Below are 22480 nucleotides of genomic sequence, written 5' to 3' on the forward strand. Positions count from 1 at the left end.
CACCATGTTCACAGCGGCACCGTTCACAATGACCAAAAGGCGGAAGCACCCGGTGTCCGCCGATGGATGAGTGGATCAAGGAAATGCAGCCTCTCCCTGCTGGAATAATTCAGCCATAAAGGGGAATGACACACCGACTTGCGCTGCAGCACGACAGGCCGGGGGACATTATGCTCCGTGAAACAAGCCAGTCAGAAAAGGGCAGCTCCTGCAGGGGTCCACTAGCATGAGGTCCCTGGAGCTGCGAGGTCCGCGGAGGCACACAGCACCGTGGGGGCTGGGCGGCAGGAGGAAGGGAGAGCGCGGAATGGGTGCGGTTTCAGTTCAGCAAGGGGTGGTTGCGTAACACTACGAGCATGCTCAGCCCTACCGACTGCGCTCACAGACGATTAAACGGTCATTTAAAAAATACTGTTTAGAGACAAGGTCTTGCTATGTTGTCCAGGCGGTCTCAAACTTCTGGGCTCAAGTGCTCTTTCCGCCCTGGCCTCTCAAGTAGCTGGTGTGAGAGGCGTGCACCACCATGCCTGGCTTAAAATGGTAAATTTATGGCATGTGCTTTTTTTCTTTTTTTACCACAATTAAAAAAAAAACATTAAAGCAATATTAAAGACCATTTGCTGCTCTGCTTGGCCTGTGCTGCGTTCTAACATTCAGCAGGCCTCTGCCAGGACCAGGCTAGACGCTAGGCACAGAGGATCCAGCAGCTGCCCCGCGGGGGTGGGGGTCACAGTCAAAGGAAACGAGGTGACACACAAAGGCCACAGAGACCAAGGAGAGGCCTTTGCTGTACACGTGCTGTCCCCATGGCATTGAGGCAGAGACCTAAAGCAAGACAGACACAGAAACAGCAATGCTGGCGGACAGGGAGGGGCAGGGGACAGCAGGGGAACCCTCCCAGGCAGGCAGAGGACTTCCTGGAGGCCGGAAAAGAACCAAGGGGCGCTTCCTCAAGTAGAACAGAACTCAAGGGGCCACTGGGGACTACCCCAGACCCTCCCCGACGGCCTCACTGCGCCCACAGCTCGCTCTCAGGCTGTGGTATTTGGCTCCGGGTTCCCAGGCAGGACACACTCCCACACCAACCCAGACCCCTGCCCTGCCAGGGTCTTAGGTGGAGCGTCCCAACATGAGTTCCCAGTAATGTCCTACAAATACCCACCTCTCCTCACCGTCCCCAACACCCAAGTGTTCCTGGCTCCAGCTGCTTTCCCTCTCTCAGTTCTCAAGGAGTTCTGCTTCCTGCTGCCCACACACCGCCAGGGCTTGCTGACCTCACCCTCGCCCTGTCCCACCACCACCAGATGAGCAGTGACTGGCTCGGTCTATTCACCACTACGCCACACGAAGCAAGACAGGCCTGAGAACAGGAACAGCAACCCACAGGCAGCTCTGAAGGGCCTGGGCTTCCAGCTGGTGCCCAGCCTCCAACAAGCCACTCCGCAGTCTGCCCTGCCCAGGGCAGCCACCTCATAGTGTTTGGCCAGCTGTGCCCACACTGAGGTGGCAATGACGCCACCAACCAACCTGAAAATCCTGCAACAAACCCCAAAGAGCCTGGAGGCAGCTAGGGCCAGTTCTCACGTTCACTGGAACAGTCCTGTCAGCAGGCGATGGCCTGGGTTGATATTTTAGCTCAGAACAGCCCTGGAGGCCTTGAACCCAAGGGCAGCTTACAGAACCCCATCTGCGGCCACACTGGGGTGTGCCTGAGCCTATGAACTGTGCCCACCAGTCAGAGCAGACCCGCCCCTACAAAAACAGCACCAAGAAACCCAGTAGCTGCTCAAGAAGTTGGGCAGGAAAGTCACATCCAACACGAATCCCTCGTGTTGCTGGTTTTAACACGACCGGGCACAACTCACGTTTCTTCAGAGCGTGGTTTGCGACAGGCGCTGTGCTCAGCGCTGTGCGTTAACGTTTTCGCTGACGGAAAAACCAGGCAGAGGGAGGCTACAGGCCTTGCGGGAGACCCTCGACGAGTCCGGTGCTAAGTGCACGAAGGCCTCCGAGGACGCCTGGCCTAAGAGGTGGCACCTCAGCCTCTAGACTCCACCTCTCCAGTCTGTCTCCCTGCAGGGAAAGGCTGGGGATCCTTCAGGCATGGGGTCCTAGCTTTCCACGGGCTCCCCGAGAGATGAGCCAAATTCAAAGCCTGCTCATGTGCGCAGCAGGGCTGACCTCCACGCTCCACGGCGCATCCCACACACACACTCCCTCTGTCCTTCCCCACCCGTCCGTCTGCCTGAGGATCTTGTGCTCTTCAAGTCCGAGCCTTGTGACTGTTCCTGCCCCAGGGGCCCTGCAGACCATTCGCACAGGGCACTGGGCCTGTCTCCGGCAGGAAGGAAGCAGCTTCATGCGCCTGTGTCCTAGGCAGCCACAGAGCAAGTACACAATAGACTATTCTTTTTAACTGCTCATAAGCAGGGGATCCACGGTTATTAAATGCAAAGAAATAAATAAGCTTACAAGGACTTTTAAGGGAATACTTCTTTTTTTTTTTTTTTTTTGGGACGGAGTTTCGCTCTTGTTGCCCTGGCTGGAGTGCAATGGCGCAATCTTGGCTCACTGCAACCTCTGCCTCCCGGGTTCAAGCAATTCTCCTGTCTCAGCCTCCCAAATAGCTAGGATTACAGGCGCTTGCCACCACACTCAGCTAATTTTTGTATTTTTAGTAGAGATGGGGTTTCACCATGTTGTCCAGGCTCGTCTAGAACTCCTGACCTCAGGCGATCCGCCCGCCTCGGCCTCCCAAAGCGCTGGGATTACAGGTGTGAGCCACCGCGCCCAGCCAGGAAAACTTTCTAAGGTTAAGAGATCAACAGATTATTTCCCAAAAAAAATCAACTCTTCTATTTGCAAAGACAAACAGGAAACCCCAAGCACATTCAGTCCCAAAAGAAACTCAAATTCAACCTCCATCAAGGCTCCCACTCTTTACCTGTCAGCCCTTAAAGTTGGTTTATTCCTTCTACCTTGTGAACTTCAGATTTAATTAAAAAAAAATTTTTTTTTAAATTTTTAGAGATAGGTTATCAAACTCCAGCCTGTGCAAAAGAGTGAGAACCTGTCTCAAAAAAATAGCAGCTCACTGCATCTTCGACCTCCTGGGCTCACATGACTCTTCCGCCTCAGCCTCCTGAGTGAGTAGCTGGGACTACAGATGCATATCACCATCCCTGCCTAATTTTGTTTTTTTTAAGAGACAGGGTTTCACTATTTTGCCCAGGCTGGTCTTGAACTTCTGGGCTCAAGTGATCCTCCCCTACCTTGGCCGCCCAAAGTGCTAGGATAACAGGCATGAGCCATCACTCCCAGCCTTAGCTTCTTTTAAAACAGAAACACACACACAGAGGCATACACACGAATAACTAACCACCCAGGGCCCCACCACTTCAATTAACCCCTTCAGATCACTTTTCATCCAAACTATAGCACAGAGAGCAGGAGAGCCCACTTCAAAGGGAGCTGAGCCGCTGCTTATCAGCAAAAGGCAGACTTCGACCTTCTTTGTCTGGTGCATTTCTAAGGAATTGGGAAAACCTAAATATAGGTTCTATGGAAACAACCTGATTTTCGTGTCCTTCCTAATCTTTTTTTTTTTTTTGGGGGGGGACGGAGTCTCGCTCTGTCACCCAGGCTGGAGAACAGCGGCAAGACCTTGGCTCACTGCAAGCTCTGTCTTCTGCGTTCTCGGCTCACTGTAAGCTCCGCCCGCGGGTTCACGCCATTCTCCTGCCTCAGTCTCCGGAGTAGCTGGGATTACAGGTGCCCGCCACCATGCCCGGCTAATTTTCTTTTTTTTTTTGAGACGGAGTCTTGCTCTGTCCCCCAGGCTGGAGCGCAGTGGCCGGATCTCAGCTCACTGCAAGCTCCGCCTCCCGGGTTCACGCCATTCTCCTGCCTCAGTCTCCGGAGTAGCTGGGATTACAGGTGCCCGCCACCATGCCCGGCTAATTTTCTTTTTTTTTTTGAGACGGAGTCTTGCTCTGTCCCCCAGGCTGGAGCGCAGTGGCCGGATCTCAGCTCACTGCAAGCTCCGCCTCCCGGGTTCACGCCATTCTCCTGCCTCAGTCTCCGGAGTAGCTGGGATTACAGGTGCCCGCCACCATGCCCGGCTAATTTTCTTTTTTTTTTTTGAGACGGAGTCTTGCTCTGTCCCCCAGGCTGGAGCGCAGTGGCCGGATCTCAGCTCACTGCAAGCTCCGCCTCCCGGGTTCAGGCCATTCTCCTGCCTCAGCCTCCCGAGTAGCTGGGACTACAGGCGCCCGCCGCCTCACCCGGCTAGTTTTTTGTATTTTTTAGTAGAGACGGGGTTGCACCGTGTTAGCCAGGATGGTCTCGATCTCCTGACCTCGTGATCCGCCTGCCTCAGCCTCCCAAAGTGCTGGGATTACAGGCGTGGGCCACCCGGCCCGGCCGTCCTTCCTAATCTTTAAGCACAAGACAAATGTTTAAAGGACTAGACAAGAGAAAATGTAAATAACTGCAAAGTAGATTAAGACTGATCAACAAAACGGTTAACTCAAAAGTAACACAATACGGCCAGGCGCACTGGCTCACGCCGGCAACATCAGCACTTTGGGAGGCCAAGGTTGGGGGATCACCTGAGGTCGGCGGTTCGAGGCCAGCCTGACCAACATGGAGAAACCCTGTCTCCACTGAAAATATAAAAGTAGCAGGGCGTGGTGGCGCACGCCTGTAATTCTAGCTATTCGGGAGGCTGAGGCAGGAGAGCCACTTAAACCCGGGAGGTAGGGGTTGCGGTGAACCGAGATCGCTCCATTGCACTCCAGCCTGGGCAACGAGAGCGAAACTCCGTCTCAAAAAAAAAAAAAAAAAAAAAAAAAAAAATTAAGATAATACAGAGACAGGGAAACAAAAGTAACCGTAACGGTACTCCAGACCTTAACCCTGCTCAGACGCAAGCTGCAGGGTGACATGCGGAACACATGCCAACCTCTGCCTTGCTGCTTGTTGTGTGTGCCTGCACATTCCAAATTCAACTCGGTGCTAAGGGAGACTGAGTACAGATGCTCCTCGCTCCCAAGATCACCTGAAAGTTGGGACCGATCCCCACACAGAAAGATGGCAGATACAGGCGCTCAGTCATTCTCACTTGAAAGAGAACCGGCTGCAATCTTAACGGTTCCCATCTCCCGGCGGGGTCAAAACGCAAGCAAATAAAATTAGTTGCTCGTGTAGGATGACAATTTAAAAAAATAACCCGCCACTTGCACCCCCTCAGGGCCACTCTGGGGGACGCCGGAGGAAACGAACGTGCGCCACGGCTGCCCCGGCGCCCCTCAGCGCCCCACGTTCCGCTGGCTCCGGCGAGCTCCGCCTGCTCCCCCGGCCCTCCCGGCCACCGCGCCCGGCGCTGCCTCGGAACACTCCAGACCCCAGGCGCCCCCGCCAGCCCGGCCCCGCCGAGAAGCCCCGGGGCGCGTTCCCGAGTCCACCGCGTCTCTGCCGCCTCCAGGACCGCAACACGCGGCGCCGCCAGAAGGCTCACGAGGGCGCGGGCTGGGGGGCGCACCGGGGCTCAGTTTCCCCGCCTGCGCCCTGCCCGGCCTCACCTGGCGCGCGGCCCCGGGCCCAGCCCCGTTCAGCAGCGGCGTCCCCCCGCCGGGCCGCGCCGTCCTCCGCAGCAGCGGCGCCGCCTCCTCGTCGTCCCGGTCCCGGCCGGACCACGACACCTTCTTAGAGACGTTGGCCATGGCCCGCCGAGGACCGACACCGGCCGGGAAGCGCCGGCCGCCCCCGTGTTTGTTCTCGTGACCCGCGCCGGCGGCCACGTGACAGGCGAAGGCAGCCACGTGACGCGCGACGGCGACCACGTGACCTGCGACGGCAGCCGCCGAGGCCCGGGCGCGCGGGGGCTCCTGGGAGCCGCGCTCCCGGCTAGTCGTGGCGCCGCCCGCGCGAGAGAATTGCCTTGATCCCGAGGACGGCGTTCTGCCCACGCGACTGCAAAGTCGGCCCCGTTGGGCTGAGCGCCGAGTGCTTGGGAAGCGAATGGCCGCCCCCGGGACCCAGGGCCCGGGAATCGGGGCGAGGGAGGCGCCCGGGGGCTGAAGGCAGGAGCCGGCTGGAGGGGCTGCCCCAGCCCCGGTCTCCCGCGCCGATCGTGACGGAGCCGCGGTGGGGAGGGGAGGAGGGAGGCAGGGGCGAGGGCAGGCCCTTCCTTGCCGTAGGTGGCCGCTAAAGATGTGAAGGATGAAATTAGAAGTCCCCCGGTCTGCATCCGCCCTTGCCGTAGGGACTCGGGCGAGGATTAGAGCGGAGGCTTCCTCCAGGCAGCCCCAGAGGGTCCTCCCGCCTAATGAGAAAACAGAAGGCGAGTGGTCTCTCACGATCAGACCCCGGAGACGGTACCGGAGGGTCGCCTCTGGAAACTGCCGGCTACTGCGCAGATAGCTGGGAATTAGCCAAATAACGCCGCCCGGACCCTGTACCCGCCCCAGTACCCAGCCCATCACTGATCAATGGTATTTCCATAAACCGAAGACAATTCTTGACAAGTTTGCATCAGCCCATACCGTGTCCCCACCTTTTGGATCATTTATTTATTTATTTTCAGACAGGGCCTCGCTCTGTCGCCCAGGCTAGTGTGGTGGTACGGTCACAGCTCAATGCAGCCTTGACCTCCTGGACTCAAGCCATCCTCCTGCCTCAGCGTCCGGAGTGACAGGGACCACAGGCCTGCGCCACCGCACCCGGCTAATTTTTGTTGTGGAGCTTCCAGTGTGTTGCCCAGGCTGTTCTCAAACTTCTGACCTCAAATGATCCTTTCACCTTAGCCTCTAGAGTAGTTAAACTCTTTAAATCATATTTTGTGCCTCATCCTCTTCCTTTTAAAAGTTGATATTGTTTTTAGTTTTTGAGACACGGTCTCACTTTGTCACCCAGGCTGAAGTACAATGACAAGATCATAGCTCACTGTAGCCTTGACCTCTTGGGTTCAAGGGATCCTCCTGCCTCAGCCTCCTGAGTAGCTAGGACTATATGTATGAGCCACCATGCCTGGCCAAGGTTGGCATTTCTTTTTTTTTTTTTTTTTAAATGAGACAGAGTTTGACTCTTGTCACCCAGGCTGCAGTGCAATGGTGCTGTCTTGGATCACTGCAGTGTCCACCGCTGGGTTCAAATGATTCTTCTGCCTCAGCCTCCTGAGTAGCTGAGATTACAGGCACCCACCACCACGCCTGGCTAAATTTTTGTATTTTTAATAGAGACGGGATTTTGCCACGTTGTCCAGGCATGTCTTGAACTCCTGACCTCAGGTGATCCACCCACCTTGGCCTCCCAAAGTGCTGAGATTACAAGAGTGAGCCACCGTGCCCGGCCCAGGGTCAGCATTTCTTAATGGTGAAGGGAAAAAGGAAACCTAGCAGGCGCCACCTGAACCACAATCCAGTTCAGCATCACTGGTGATGGGATGAGGTGATGCACCAGGAAGGACACGACGTCCCTGCCACAGCCTTCCTGCAAAACATGCTCACGCTGAGTCCACTCATAAAGGGGAAACACCAGATAATCCCGAGTTGAGGGGCAGCCTCCTGAACATCTCGGCAGTCTTCTTCCACTGTGTCAGTGTTGTGAAAGAGACAGGCTGAGGAGACAACCTAAAGGCCCCATGTGGGTCTGGCAGGATGGAGACAATGGGCAAAGATTGGACATACACTGTGTGAGCTAACAGTATTGGAGCAATCGTAAGTCTCCCATGCGTGATGATTATATTGCGGTTACGTCAGGAAGCTCCTCGATCTTAGGAGATACATACTGAGATGCCTGGGAGCTTGTGTTGTGATGTGATGTCTGCAACATACTCTCGGACAGTTCAAAATCTGGCAGTAATCATAATGAGTAGCAGTCTTCAGAGAGGGAGGGAAAATGGCAATGTTAACACCTGGCCTTTGGCTCTCTGCACCACCATGCACCGGGCAAGAACAAGCGCCTTAGAGAAGTGGCAGGAAGGGAGCCAAGAAGAAAGAGGTTGGCATGAGGCGAAAGTGCCAGCTGTGTTTGGCATAAGGAGTATGGAAAACAGGTACAGGGATGCTAGGAACCAAAACTGCACCTGATGACCTCAAGGGCCATGTGTTTGAGGTGAGTCCTGCCGATCTGCAGAATGATGACGTTGCATTTGGAAAATTCACGCTAATTACTGAGGATGTTCAGTGCAAAAACAGCCTGACCAGCTTTCATGGAAAAAAAAAAAAAAGACCATGACTGAAGCTCATATGATTGTCAGAACTACAGATGGTCATTTGCCTCATGTGTTCTGTGTTGGTTTTACTAAAACAGTGCAGCAAGCAGATTGGGACAACCTCTCACAGGCAACCCCAGCAGGTCCGTCAAATCCAGAAAAGATGGTGGAAATCATGGCCCAAGAGGTGTAGACCAATTACTCTAAAGAAGTGGCCCATGAATTGATGCCAGACAGCACTGGGAGAGACACACAGAAGGTTCCCCAGTCTATCCAGGTATCCGCTCCAGGATGCCTGCCTTGGAAAAGTAAAAATGCTGGAGAAGCCCAGGCTTGCATTGAGAAAACTCAAGCTTTGTGGTGAAGGTCACTGTCCTGGAAAAGCTACTGGGGATGAGGCCGGTGCTAAACGTGAATGAGCTGATGGAAGTGAGCCCCCAGCCCAACAACCTGTTGAAAATTCAGACTTTGGGCCGGGCACGGTGGCTCACACCTGTAATCCCAGCACTTGGGAGGCCGAGGCGGGTGGATCACGAGGTCAGGAGATCGAGACCATCCTGGCTAACACGGTGAAACCCTATCTCTACTAAAAATACAAAAAATTAGCTGGGCGTGGTGGTGGGTGCCTGTAGTCCCAGTTACCCGGGAGGCTGAGGCAGGAGAATGGCTGAACCTGGGAGGCGGAGCTTGCAGTGAGCCGAGATCGCACCACTGCACTCCAGCCTGGGAGACAGAGCTAGAGTCAAAAAAAAAAAAAAAAAAAGGTTCAGACTTTGAATATTGATAACTAAACTAACATTTGACTCAGCAATCTCCTTACTGGGTATATGCCCAAAGGACTATAAATTATTCTATCATTAAAACACACGCGGGCTGGGCACAGTGGCTCACGCCTGTCCCAACACTTTGGCAGGCTGAGGCAGGTAGATCACTTGAGATCAGGAGTTCAAGACCAGCCTGACCAACATTAGTGAAACCCCATCTCTACTAAAAATACAAAAATTAGCCAGGTGTGGTGACAGGCCCCTATAATCTGAGCTACTTGGGAGGCTAAGGCAGGAGAATCGCTTGAATCCAGGAGGTGGAGGTTGCAGTGAGTTGAGATTGCACTACCTCACTCCAGCCTGGGTGACAAAGTGAGACTCTCTCTCAGAAAAAAAGCAAAACCAAAAACACACGGACGCATATGTTAGTTGCAGCACTATTCACCATGCAAAGACATGGAATCAACCTAAGTGCCCATCACTGGTGGACTGGATAAAGAAAATGTGATACATATATACCATGGAATACTATGCAGCCGTAAAAAAGAGTAAGATCATGTCCTTTGCAGGAACATGGATAGAGCTGGAGGCCATTATCCTTAGTAAACTGACCCAGGAACAGAAAAGCAAACACCACATGTTCTCACATAAATTGGAGCTAAACGATGAGAACACATGGACACAAAGAGGAAAAACACTGAGGCTTATTGGAGGGTAGAGGGCGAGAGGAGGGAGAGGAGCAGAAAAATAACAAAATATTGGGCCGGGTGTGGTGGCTCACACCTGTAATCCCAGCACTTTGGGAGGCCAAGGCGGGCGGATCACCTGAGGTCAGGAGTTCAAGACCAGCCTGGCCAACATGGTGAAACCCTGTCTCTACTAAAAATACAAAAATTAGCCGGGCATGGTGGCGGGCGCCTGTAATCCCAGCTACTTGGGAGACTGAGGCACGAGAATCTCTTGAGCCCAGGAGGTGGAGGTTGCAGTGAGTGGAGATGGTGCCACTGCACTCCAGCCTGGGCAACAGAGTGAGACTCCATCTCAAAAACAAAACAAAACAATTATCAGGTACCAAGCTTAGTACTCCAGTGAGGAAATTATGTGTACAACAAACCCCCATGACGTGAGTTTACTGATATAAAAAACCTGCACATGTATCCCTGAACCTAAAATAAAAGTTTAAAAATAATAAAGCTAACACTTGAAGAGTCTAGAATAAATATATGTGATGTGCAATGTATTCATCTGCAACTTTTTTTAGGCTTGAAATTTTTCCAAATTGAAAGAGTTTAACAGTTCCTGGCCGGGCGCGGTGGCTCAAGCCTGTAATCCCAGCACTTTGGGAGGCCGAGGCGGGCGGATCACAAGGTCAGGAGATCGAGACCACGGTGAAACCCCGTCTCTACTAAAAATACAAAAAAAAAATTAGCCGGGCGCGGTTGTGGGCGGCTGTGGTCCCAGCTACTCGGGAGGCTGAGGCAGGAGAATGGCGTGAACCCGGGAGGCGGAGCTTGCAGTGAGCCGAGATCGCGCCACTGCACTCCAGCCTGGGCTGGGCGACAGAGCGAGACTCCGTCTCAAAAAAAAAAAAAAAAAAAAAGTTCCTTAGAGGCCAGGCGCAGTGGCTCACGCCTGTAATCCCAGCACTTTGGGAGGCCGAGGTGGGCGGATCATGAGGTCGGGAGATCAAGACCATCCTGGCTAACACGGTGAAACCCCATCTCTACTAAAAATATAAAAATTAGCTGGGCGTGGTGTCGGGCGCCTGTAGTCCCAGCTACTCAGGAGGCTGAGGCAGAGCTTGCAGTGAGCCAAGATCACGCCACCGCACTCCAGCCTGGGCGACAGAGCGAGACTCCGTCTCTTAAAAAAAATACAAACATAAAAGTTCCCTAGAGCCTCTAAAGCTGAGAAGATAATGGAACGCTCCCTCCCTGATACCAAAATAAAACCAAAACTAGAACCCGAAATAAGAGGAAGGAAATCTAACAGGGTTTTGAATTCCCCAGTGATTACACTACAACACTTTTTCTGAAATACCCTGAACAACATTCTTTGAAAAAAGGTGTTTTTGTGGCTCAAGCCTGTAATCCCAGCACTTTGGGAGGCCGAGACGGGCGGATCACGAGGTCAGGAGATCGAGACCATCCTGGCTAACACGGTGAAACCCCGTCTCTACTAAAAAACACAAAAAACTAGCCAGGCGAGGTGGCGGGTGCCTGTAGTCCCAGCTACTCAGGAGGCTGAGGCAGGAGAATGGCGTAAACCCGGGAGGCGGAGCTTGCAGTGAGCTGAGATCCAGCCACTGCACTCCAGCCTGGGCGACAGAGCGAGACTCCGTCTCAAAAAAAAAAAAAAAAAGAAAACAGATGTTTTTCTCATGGGTGTGCCCTGGCTTTGTGCTTTTTTTGTTTCGTTTTGTTGTTGAGACGGAGTCTTGCTTTGTCGCCCAGGGCTGGAGTGCAGTGGCGCGATCTCAGCTCACTGCAACTCCGCCTCCTGGGTTCAAGCAATTCTACTGCCTCAGCCTCCCGAGTAGCTGGGATTACAGGTGTGCGTCACCACACCTGGCTAATTTTTTGTATTTTCAGTAGAGACAGGGTTTTACCATGTTGGCCAGGCTGGTTTTGAACTCTTGACCTCAAGTGATCCACCTGCCTCAGCCTCCCACAGTGCTGGGAGTATAGGCATGAGCCACCATGCCTGGCTGGTTTTGCCCTTTTGAGGGACAAAAGCGCTGCACCCCCAAGTCATACCGGAGAGCGTTAAAGATGAGAATGAAGCTGACTTTTCCAAGGTTTCCCACAAGCAGCAGGAATTCAACCTGGGTTGGTTTGATTTCAAAACTCTTGCTCTCAAATGCTTTGAGTCAAGGGCTGACAGCAAGTTCCCGGGGGGTTCAGAGGTGGGACAGGTCCCCTCCCCAGGCTCCTCAGAGGTCAGGCACCGTGCCGCCTGGCACAGTGGGAGTGCAGGACATTGTTGATTGAATTGAATGGGTGGACTTGGGTCTTGTGGGTTGAGGCGGGTTTGGATGAAGATACCCAGGTGGGCAGAGAGTTGAGCAGAGTGTGGGAGTGGGGCATGGTGGGGCTGTATGCAGAACCCACAAGAACAGAGTTTGGGAAGCCGGGGTCATGCTGGGGAGGGGGAGCCAGGACCCAAAGGCCATCCTTCTCAGCCCGGGGACCTGAGTGTGTCCTTTTCTGGGACAAGTGGCTGTTTCCGAAGAGGAATGGGCTGGGGGGAGGGGCTCCTTGTCAGGAACTGACTTCCCCACCAACATGAGGGCCCCTGTGGGTTTTTTGTCTGTATTTTGTGTGGTTTGTCCTCCTCACCCAGAAACACAACAGACTTGGTGAAAGGTAGGATTCGGTGGCCGTGGAGGTGGGTGTCATTCACACTTCAAAATGCACGGGTGTGATTCTGCTGAGAAAGCAAAAAATACAATGAGAAAGGAAAAAAAAATGAGCAGGTGGCTTTGTTCTGCTCGCAGCAGGGTTGTTGAGCCACGTGAGATGGATGCCCAGACAGTCCTGCTCCAAACCCTAGACAGGCCCCAAATCCCCCCCGTCCCCAAGCTGCCCCCATAGCCCCCAAGTCCAAGCCCTCGCTCTGCTGTTCTCCCACCTGGAGTGAGCTGAGCCTTCCGCGTGGAGCATCCTGAATGCCCACCTCTGCCGAGTCCCTGAGGCTTAGATTCTGTGGCCACGCAACTGAATACCACTGTGGCCCAGGTGACATCTTGGTCCCCCAGGGCTCTGGAAGCACCTGCAAGCTGGGGAGGGGCTGGAACTCCAGGGCCTGGAAGCTTCCTTCCCGCCCCACCTCTGCACCCATCTGGGGGCCACTAGAGCCTTTGTCTCAAAGCCCTGCCCCAGTTCACTTTCTTAGGACCCTGAGCAAGACAACTGTGCTAAGGACATCACTGTCACAAGAAATACCTGTGACTCAAAACGACATCCTATGGCTCCGTCCTCAAAGGCACAGCGGGGTGGAGCAAGGGCGTTCCCGAAAGCGTCTGAGGAGGCTGGGGAAGGAAAGAGGTTTCGGAGGGAGCTGCCGTCCGTGGAGTCAGACACCGTCGTGCAGAAGCAGAACTCGGCGAGTGACTCAGGGAGCCGTCAGGCCAGTGTCCGCGGGGCTTTCCACCTCTGACCTTGACTCACGCACAGGTGGCGCTGGGGGAGGCGGGCTGGGCTGATCATGACCTGAAAGCCCAGAATTGCTGGGGTCCACAGGCTGCTCTGCAGACACGTTGCTAGGGGACTCCAGGGACGCACTTAGGGCACCTTCCCCATGGGACCAGCTGGGCAGGGCCCAGGCGTCTGCAGAGCTGAAACCCCCTGTGCACGGGGTGGAGGGCTCGGGCCTCTTCTGGGTCTGCTGTTGAAGGATGTGGGATCTCTCATCAGTCTCCTCACTTTTCAGATAGGAAGAGGGAGAACGGGAGGGATTGGCGAATCCTGAGAACCAGGCCTGTTCGCTTGGTCCGCGGTTTTGGGCCCCTCCCCTGCCCCCACCCCACACCACGCCCCGCTTTCTCCTGTCTGCACCAGCTGACTTTCTGATTCTTGGAGATCTTGTGTTTGGGCCTTTTCTGGGAATCTCCAACGTCACGAAGTCAGTTTACATCAGACTGAAACCTAAATACAAATCTGTTCTAATGGTCAATGCAAGTTTTGTTTTTCACCCTGCCATGATTTGGAATTCAAAAAAATATATATCAAGAGGAGAGGATGGGTGCGGTGGCTCATGCCTGTAATCCCAGCACTCTGGGAGGCTGAAGTGGGCAGACCACCTGAGGTCAGGAGTTCAAGACCAGCCTGGCCAACATGGTGAAACCTGGCCTCTACTAAAAATACAAAAAAATTAGCCGGGCATGGTGGTGGTGGCACCTGTGATCCCAGCTATTCGGGAGGCTGAGGCAGGAGAATTGCTTGGACCCGGGAGGCGGAGATTGCAGTGAGCCGAGATTGCGCCACTGCACTCCAGCCTGGGTGACAGAGTGAGACTCTTGTCTCAAAAAAAAAAGACAAAACCAAGTGTGGACAAGGATGTGGAAAAACGAGAGCCTTCATAGATTGCTGGTGGGAATGAAAAATGATGTAGCAACTTTGGAAAACAGTTGGGCAGTTTCTCTGAAAGCCTAGACATGGGCCGGGCATGGGGGCTCACACCTGTCATTCCAGCACTTTGGGAGGCCGAGGCAGGCAGATCACCTGAGGTCAGGAGTTCAAGACCAGCCTGGTGAACATGGTGAAACCCCGTCTCTACTAAAAATACAAAAATTAGCAGGGTGTGGCGACGCACTCGCCTGTAATCCCAGCTACTTGGGAGGCTGAGGCAGGAGAATCGCTTGAAGATGGGAAGCAGAGGTTGTAGTAAGCCTAGATCACACCATTAACCCCAGCCTGGGCGACAAGAGTGAAACTCTGTCTTAAAAAAAAAAAAAAAAAAAAGGCCGGGCGCGGTGGCTCAAGCCTGTAATCCCAGCACTTTGGGAGGCCGAGACGGGCGGATCACGAGGTCGGGAGATAGAGACCATCCTGGCTAACACGGTGAAACCCCGTCTCTACTAAAAAATACAAAAACAAACTAGCCGGGCGAGGTGGCGGGCGCCTGTAGTCCCAGCTACTCGGGAGGCTGAGGCAGGAGAATGGCGTAAACCGGGGAGGCGGAGCTTGCAGTGAGCTGAGATCCGGCCACCGCGCTCCAGCCTGGGTGACAGAGCGAGACTCCGTCTCAAAAAAAAAAAAAAAAAAAAATGAAGCCTAGACATGAACTTACCATACGCCCAGTAATTCTACTCCTAGGTATCCACCGAAGTGGGAAAAACGTCCACACAAAGACGCGTCTGAGAGTGCTCAGACCAACTTTCTCCGCAGTAACCCCGACTGAAAACAGCCCAGAGGTCCACCAGCAGATGAACGGAGAGATGAAGTGTGGTCCGTCCAAACAACGCAACCGCACAGATGAAACGCTGAGACACACCGCAGCGTGGACGAAGCTCGAAAACCTTGTGCTAATTGAAAGAAGCCAGACACAAACGGACAATTGCTGTTTGGTTTATTTGTATGCAGTGTCCGGAACAGGCAAATCCACAGCGACAGAAAGCAGACGGGTGGCTGCCAGAGGCTGGGGAGGGCGCAGGGCAGGGGCCAGGAGTGACTGCTATACTTTTTTAGGAAGGGAACAGAAAGGTCCTAAAACTGGGTTGTGACGATGGCTGCACAACTCGGTCAATTCACTACAAATCTTTGAACTATGCGCTTGACACGGGTGAATTTTTTTTTTTTTTTTGAGACGGAGTCTCGCTCTGTCGCCCAGGCTGGAGTGCAGTGGCCAGATCTCAGCTCACTGCAAGCTCCACCTCCCAGGTTCACGCCATTCTCCTGCCTCAGCCTCCTGAATAGCTGGGACTACAGGCGCCCGCCACCACGCCCGGCTAATGTTTTATATTTTCAGTACAGATGGAGTTTCACCATGTTAGCCAGGATGGTCTCGATCTCCTGACCTCGTGATCCGCCCGCCTCGGCCTCCCAAAGTGCTGGGATTACAGGTGTGAGCCACTGCGCCTGGCCGAAACGGGTGAATTTTATGATAGGTAAACTTTACCTCAATAAGGTTTTGTTTTGTTTTGTTTTTTGAGACAGGGTCTCACTCTGATTACCCTGGCTGGAGTGCATTGGCGCGATCTCGGCTCGCTGCAGACTCAACCTCCCAGGCCCAAGTGATTCTCCCACTTCAGCCTCCCGAGAAGCTGGGACTACAGGCGCACACCACCACACCTGGCTAATTTTTTTGTATTTTTTTTTTAGTAGGGACGGGGTTTTGCCGTATTAGCTAGACTGGTCTCAAACTCCTGGACTCAAGCGATCCACTCACCTCTGCCTCCCAAAGTGTTAGGATTGCAAGCATAAGCCACTGCGCCAAGTCAATAAAGTTGTTTTAAAAGCATTGCCTGGGCCGGGCACAGTTGCTCACGCCTGCACTTTGGGAGGCCAAGGCAGGTGGATCACTTGAGGTCAGGAGTTCGAGACCAGCCTCGCCAAGAGAGTGAAACCCCGTCTGTACTAAAAACACAAAAATTAGAGCTAGGCATGGTGGTGCACACCTATAGTCCCAGCTACTTGGGAGGGTAAGGCAGAAGAATCGCTTTATCCCAAAAGATGGAGGTTGCAGTGAGCTGAGATTGTACCACTACACTCCAGCATGAGCGACAGAGCAAGACTCCATCTAAAAAAGAAAAAAGAAATAAAAAATTTTCAGCCACGCACGGTAGTGTGTGCCTATAGTCCCAGCTACTCAGGAGGCTGATGTGTGAGGATCAGCTGAGCTCGGGAGGTGGAGGCTGCAGTGAGCGATGATTGCTGCTACTGCACTCCAGCCTGGGTGACAGTGTAAGACCCTGTCAGAAAGAGAGAAAGAGAGGAGAGAGAGAGAGAGAGAGAGAGGAAGAAGGAAGGAAGGAAGAAGGAAGAAAGGGAGGGAGGGTGGGAGAGAACAGGAAAGGAAAGGAAGAAGGGAGGGAGGGAGGGAGGGAGGAAGGAAGGGGCCGGGTGTGGTGGCGGGCGCCTGTAATCCCAGCTACTCAGGAGGCTGAGGCACAAGAATTGCTTGAATCCAGGAGGCAGAGGTTGCAGTGAGCCAAGATCATGCCATTGCACTCCTGCCTGGGAGACAGAGTGAGACTCCATCTCAAAAAAAAAAGAAAAGAAAAGAAAGGAAGAAAGTGCAGGAAGTAAGAACTCCATGGTGATGGAAGAAACACGGGCTTGTGGGTCACCTTGACCCCAGGCTTGCTCTGTCCCTGCTCGCTCCCTGTCCACCACCCCACCCCCCAGGATGGAACGGGCACCCCTATGTGAGGGCGCAGGTGTGCACAGCCAGGGCGGGTGGGGTGGCCTTTGTAGAATGTGCTGGGGGAGGGGGCGATGGCGGAACGTGGATGGGACCACGCTCCTCTCGCTGGCCTCGGCCCCTGTGCGGCTTGGCCTCAGGGACAGTGCTCCAGACAGGGGCAGTTGGCCCTCTGCACAAATCCGCCTGCCAGTGCAGCATTGGCCAGCGTCAGGATGGCACCTGCTGGGAACTCTTTCCCAATGGCAAGGTTTGCAACTTCCCCGGGAACCAGCACCCGATCCCAGATAGCCAAGCCAGACATGCTCCCCACGAAGGCCTCGGAGCTGTCGAACCCGCCCCCCACGCTGTCTTGCTCCTGGCCCAGCACCAGGGACCCTCCGGGGGGGATCTCGTAGCCCTCCCTGAAGCGGGAGCCGGTGGCCACCAGCCTGCGATCCACATGGAGCCAGTACCTGCCCTGAGTGGACGTCCAGATGACACAGATGTGATGCCACTGGCCGTCCAGCAGCGGCTGCAGGGGCAATTCCCTGAAGGCCGGGTCCCCGATCACGAAGTGGATGGATCCGGGCAGCAGGGAGTCTCGGCCGTGCAGCACCAGCTTGTTGTCATTGTCCTCGGTGGCGTAGGACAGGAGGGTGCCCAGGTGGCCCGACGCCGTGCGGACCCAGCTGCAGAAGGACATGGCTCGCAGGGCAGTGACGAAGCCGGGGCTGAGGAAGACCACGTTCTTGGTGGAGGCGTTTGGAAAAACGAGGGTGGGGCCCACGCCGCAAACTAGAAACGGAGGAGGGAGGGGTCAGCTCCATGCAGGAGGCCGTGCAGACGCATCCAGAAGCACGTGTGCTGTGGGCGCCAGGCCTCCCGCTCCCGGCTGCCACCCTCCACGGAGCACTGACTCTGCACTGGTCCTGCCGATGGCTCCCCCGCAGCGTCTCCTTCACCCTCTTGATGGGATCACCCCAGTTCCACGGGTGGGAAGACTGAGCATGAGGGCCATACTCGGAAGTATGGGAGTATGGGAGCCCTAGCTGTCGGCCCACCCAGCTCAGCCAGCACCCCTCTCTGCCAGGGAGTCTCTGCAAATTTCTTTTTTTTTTTTTTATTTTTTGAGACGGAGTCTCGCTCTGTCGCCCAGGCTGGAGTGCAGTGGCCGGATCTCAGCTCACTGCAAGCTCCGTCTCCTGGGTTCATGCCATTCTCCTGCCTCAGCCTCCCGAGTAGCTGGGACTACAGGCGCCCGCCACCTCGCCCGGCTAGTTTTTTGTATTTTTTAGTAGAGTCGGGGTTTCACCGTGTTAGCCAGGATGGTCTCGATCTCCTGACCTCGTGATCCGCCCGTCTCGGCCTCCCAAAGTGCTGGGATTACAGGCTTGAGCCACCGCGCCCGGCTGAAATTTCATGACTCACAATAGCACAAGTTTAGAGTTTCACGTTTCTGAAGGTCACAAGGCCAACACGGTCTCCCAGGGCTCAAATCAGGTGTGGGCAGGGCTGGTTCCTCTGGAGGCTCAATGAGAAACCATCTCCTGCCCTTTCCAGCTTCCAGAGGCGCCTGCACCCCTTGGCGTGGGGCCCGCTCGTCTGTGCATCCCGCCATCTCTGCTTCCGCCCTCATGCCCTCCTCTGTGTTCCTCCTGCCTCCCCTTAGAAAGCCCCTGTGATGACAGTGGGCCCACCCGGATGATCCAAGACCCTCTCCCCATCTCCTGGCCCGTAACTGAATCTCTTTTGAGAAGGGGAGATTTTCCGGGGGGGCCTGGTCTAAAGAGGAGCTGGAGGGAAGCCTGGCCATCAACTGGGAGCCTGTGGTACTTACTCTCTCCTGGCCCCCGGGGGGACCATGCCTGCCGTGGAGGATCTTTTGGGGCCGTGGCAGTCCCATTGAGTACCCGATGGCTGCCTGAGCCTGGGGGCTCCCGAGTCCCCTGGAGAGGGGCCGAGGAGTCCTGCCGGGGGCCCCTGTGCTCGCATGCAGCTTGGAGCTCCTGCCTGTCCCTCTGAAGCTTCAGGGAGCTCGGGCCCAGCAGACCAGGCTGGGTTGGGGCTGGGACCAGGGCCGGCCCCAAGGCTGTGATGCCAGGGTGGGCCACGGGCAGCCACCCCTCCAGAGCAGCCAGCCTGGCGCCCTGACTGTGGACGAGGCCCTCCAGGCGTGCCAGTGAGTCCTGCAGGGCGTCCCCCTGAGCCTCGTGCGCCTTCCTCTCCCGGGCCTGCTGCTGGCTCCTCTCGCCCAGGGCGAGGTCCAAGGCCCGCAGCCGCATGTCTATCTTCCGGCTTCGGCGCTGCAGCTTCCTCACCCAGGCCTTGAGCTGCACCAGCTCCCCCTGCACCACGGCCTGTGACTGGTTGACCGCCTGAGCCACGGCCTGGCTCTCTTCCGCCAGGCTGCGGAACCGGACATCGACGTTGTAGGACACGTTGTAGTTGCTGGCGACGCTCTGCAGATGCGTCAAGGTCACTGCCTGGAATCTCCGGAACTGTAAGGAGGACACGGTGATGATGGTCCGGGCCGGCTGGGAGGGATGGGAAAGGCTTTGCCCTCTCACGCTGGGAGCAGCAGCTGCATGCCCGGCCCACAGTCAGCACTGGCTATCTGCCCACTGATCTGATCCCCACTGTGATGCCGTGAGATGTCGTGGGTGCCAGGGACCGACCCCAGGCCATGCAGCTGCACCACGTGGGGCGTGGACTCCAGGCCCATAGCCGGGGCTCTGATCCCCGCCCCTCGCCCCATAACAACCGGCAAGTCACTTCCCCCCGTGACCCCAGCTCCTGCCTGTGAGCGGCGGACGGCAGGGTGGCCTCATGAGTGCTTTACGAGGCCCAAACAGGAAGCACCCGGCGCAGGCCCGCCAGGCACCAAGCACTCCGGAACTGTCCGAGGACCCCGCGTGGGAGTCTGGGAGGCCGTCCACACCCTCTGCCTCAAGGTGGACCTGTGACCTCCCACTTTCCACTCCCTATGACACTGCCTGGCTCCCATGGCCCCCAGTTACCCCGACTCGCTTCCAGACCCCCTTCTAGCCTCTGGCCCCACCTGACCCCCACGTGATAAGAGGCTTTTGCGTCCGGTGTGAGCGGAGCCCAGCTCCTGACCCCCACACGTTATGAGGCTTGTGTCTGGTGTGAACCCAGCTCAGCTTTTCCCTGGTGTCCAACTGCAGGTGAAATAATGTTCACGGATGGAAAGAGCGTCACACGCCACGTCCGCGTCCGCCAAGCCCTGATGTTTACCGCTCTGTTTCTGTAACATCCGTCTTCCAGCTGCTGCCAATTTAAAAACCCGACTGCGCCACGTCAGGGGAATACTTGCCTGCTCCTCCAGTCTACGGAGCCTCTCGAAAAACGGTTTCCTGGGCCCCGCTGGGGCGGCTTCTTGCGATGAAGCCTCATGTAGATATATAGTCACAAAAACAAGAAAGACAGACAAGGTCTTCCTCCACAAGCAACCCATCCGGAGAGACGGCGAGGCCCCAGCAGTCTCCCTCCCGGCCGCAGGAGAGGGTGGAGGTGGCGCTGTGGGTCTGTCTCGTGTCTTGTCCCCCAGCTCTCCCGCTGAGTGGTTTTCCTTCTTTGGCCCTGGCTGGATGTCAGCTTCTTCCTGCCGCCTCCATGAAAGGCATTTGCCTTCAAGCCAGTGGGCTCTGAGAATTGCAGGTTCCCAAGGAGACAGGCTTAAAACAGATGCAAACAGTTTCTTTGAAGAATCAATTCAGCTGGGTGCAAGCCCGCGGGCAGCAGGCGATGGCTTTAACAGCAGCACATGGACTTGTGCTCCCACGAAGTCGAAGCAAGACAGGGAACCCGACGGGGGCCGGGGAGTCAACACAGCCAGGTCTGCACGGGCACCCGTCACCCAGGCTGTGCACGGCTGCATCCTGGGAGGCCCCACCTCTCTCAGTAAAGCAATGGAAATATGACTGGCTGCCACCTTAATTAATTATTATTATTATAATTATTTGAGATGGAGTCTCGTTCTGTCACCCAGGCTAGAGTGCAATGGTGCAATCTCAACTCACTGCAACCTCCGCCTCCCGGGCTCAAGCTATTCTCCTGCCTCAGCCTCCTGCCTCCCGAGTAGCTAGAATTACAGGCACGCTCCACCACGCCCAGCTAGTTTTTGTATTTTTAGCAGAGACATGGTTTCACCATGTTGGTCAGGTTGGTCTCAAACTTCTGACCTCATGATCTGCCTGCCTCAGCCTCCCAAAGTGTTGGGATTACAGGCGTGAGCCACGGCACCTGGCCAGTTAATTAATTTTTTTGAGACGCAGTCTCGCTCTGTCACCCAGGCTGGAGTGCAGGGCACGACCCCGGTTCACCACAACCTCTGCCTCCTGGGTTCAAGGGATTCTCCTGCCTCAGCCTCCCAAGTAGCTGGGATTACAGGTGTGTGCCGCCACACCCGGGTAATTTTTGTATTTTTAGTAGAGATGGGGTTTCGCCACGTGGGCCAGGCTGGTCTCAAACTCCTGACCTCAGGTGATCCACCCGCTGTGGCCTCCCGAAGTGCTGGGATTACAGGCGTGAGCCACCGCGCCCGGCCAATTTTTGTGGCGGAGACAGGGGTGCCCCACGTGGGCCAGGCTGGTCTTTTTGGTTACAGGTTGCATACTGGCTTGGATGAGACCCAGGCAGACCTTACGTGTGGAAAAGGGTTTCTGCAGATGTCACGAAGGATTCTGAGATGAGACTATCCAGGTGGCCCTAAGGCCGATGACAGGAGTCTTTATAAGAGACAGAGGAGGAGGCACAGAGGACATGGCCTGTGAAGACGGGGCAGAGACTGGGGTGACGCTGCCACGAGGAGCCCCCAGAAGCTGGGAGAGGTGAAGTGGGACACCGGCCCCTCCAGAGCCTTCGAGGGAGTGTGCACCTTGACTTCAGACTTCCAGCCCCCAGAACTGTGATAGGATTCATTTCCTTGTTTCAAGCCACCCAGCTCATGGGAATAAGATCATCCACGAAGTTGTCCCAGTGAGGGCACCCATCATTCCCAAGGTGGCATGAGCCCAGCGGGTGCCAGGCCAGGGAACCATTGGTGGTCCTCAGGCTCCCCTTGTCAAGTGTCAGAACACCATGGACACGGAGAAGATGCAAAAAGCATGGAGAGAAAATCGTGGGCATGTGGACGGGGTTGGGACCTTAGGCCCCGGGGGACTGGCGGCCACCATGACGGCCACGCTGGTGCCACATGCAGAGCGGCGGATCTTGCAGCTTCCAACTGAAAATAAGTTCCATTTATTTATGTATTTATTTTATTGCAGTAGAGACGGCGTCTTGCTATGTTACCAGGCTGTTCTCAAACACTCCTGGGCTCAAGCGATCCTCCCACCCCAGCCTAGCCAAAGTGCTGGGTTTACTGGCATGAGCCACTGAGCCAACTTGATTTCCATTTAAAGTCGTGGGTCGAGGCCGGGTGCGATGGCTCTCACCTGTAATCCCAGCACTTTGGGAGGCCAAAGTGGGCAGATCACTTGAGTCCAGGGGTTCGAGACCAGGCTGGGCAACATGGCAAAACCCCGTCTCTACTAAAATTACAAAAATTAGCCAGGCGTGGTGGTGTGCACCTGTAGTCCCAGCTACTTGGGAGGCTTAGGTGGGATGATCGCCTGAGCCCGAGAAATGGAGGTTG

General features: G+C 55.3%; 2 protein-coding genes across 20 annotated transcripts in view; both read right to left on the reverse strand.

The window, feature by feature from the left end:
• Positions 1–12405, reverse strand: part of CLCN7 (chloride voltage-gated channel 7) — a 35905-nt gene extending 23500 nt beyond the window's left edge. For 8 of the 17 annotated variants that reach the window (XR_013411357.1, XR_013411358.1, XR_013411359.1 and 5 more), the window contains exon 1: positions 5583–5774. Coding sequence is in view for 4 of the 17 variants with exons in the window: in XM_077985090.1 (XP_077841216.1) it covers positions 5583–5723 (141 nt within the window). In the remaining 13 variants the exon portion in view is untranslated. Of the gene's footprint in view, positions 1–1162; positions 1454–1865; positions 2394–5582; positions 5775–12317 lie in introns of those variants that run through there. The other 9 variants (XM_077985096.1, XM_077985092.1, XM_077985095.1 and 6 more) reach the window with 6 other exon arrangements.
• On the reverse strand, positions 12318–20712 carry PTX4 (pentraxin 4). 3 transcript variants are annotated; one of them, XM_077985217.1, is made up of 6 exons: positions 20159–20712; positions 18662–19322; positions 17298–17619; positions 14770–15004; positions 12924–13009; positions 12318–12408 (listed from the first exon to the last, which is right to left on the reverse strand). In XM_077985217.1, exons 1-5 carry the CDS (start codon positions 20297–20299, stop codon positions 12944–12946), a joined length of 1425 nt encoding a protein of 474 aa, XP_077841343.1. In that variant the 5' UTR covers positions 20300–20712; the 3' UTR covers positions 12318–12408; positions 12924–12943. The 3 variants fall into 3 exon arrangements, 2 of the variants coding, with proteins under 2 accessions (XP_077841343.1, XP_014980781.3); XR_013411383.1 differs by lacking the exons at positions 12318–12408; positions 12924–13009; positions 14770–15004 and adding an exon at positions 15032–15310 and having other exon boundaries at positions 16390–17619; XM_015125295.3 differs by lacking the exons at positions 12318–12408; positions 12924–13009; positions 14770–15004 and having other exon boundaries at positions 15032–17619.
• Positions 20713–22480: the final 1768 nt, after the last annotated feature.

Source organism: Macaca mulatta, chromosome 20 (genome assembly GCF_049350105.2).
Source record: "Macaca mulatta isolate MMU2019108-1 chromosome 20, T2T-MMU8v2.0, whole genome shotgun sequence".
NCBI classification, from domain to species: domain Eukaryota; kingdom Metazoa; phylum Chordata; class Mammalia; order Primates; family Cercopithecidae; genus Macaca; species Macaca mulatta.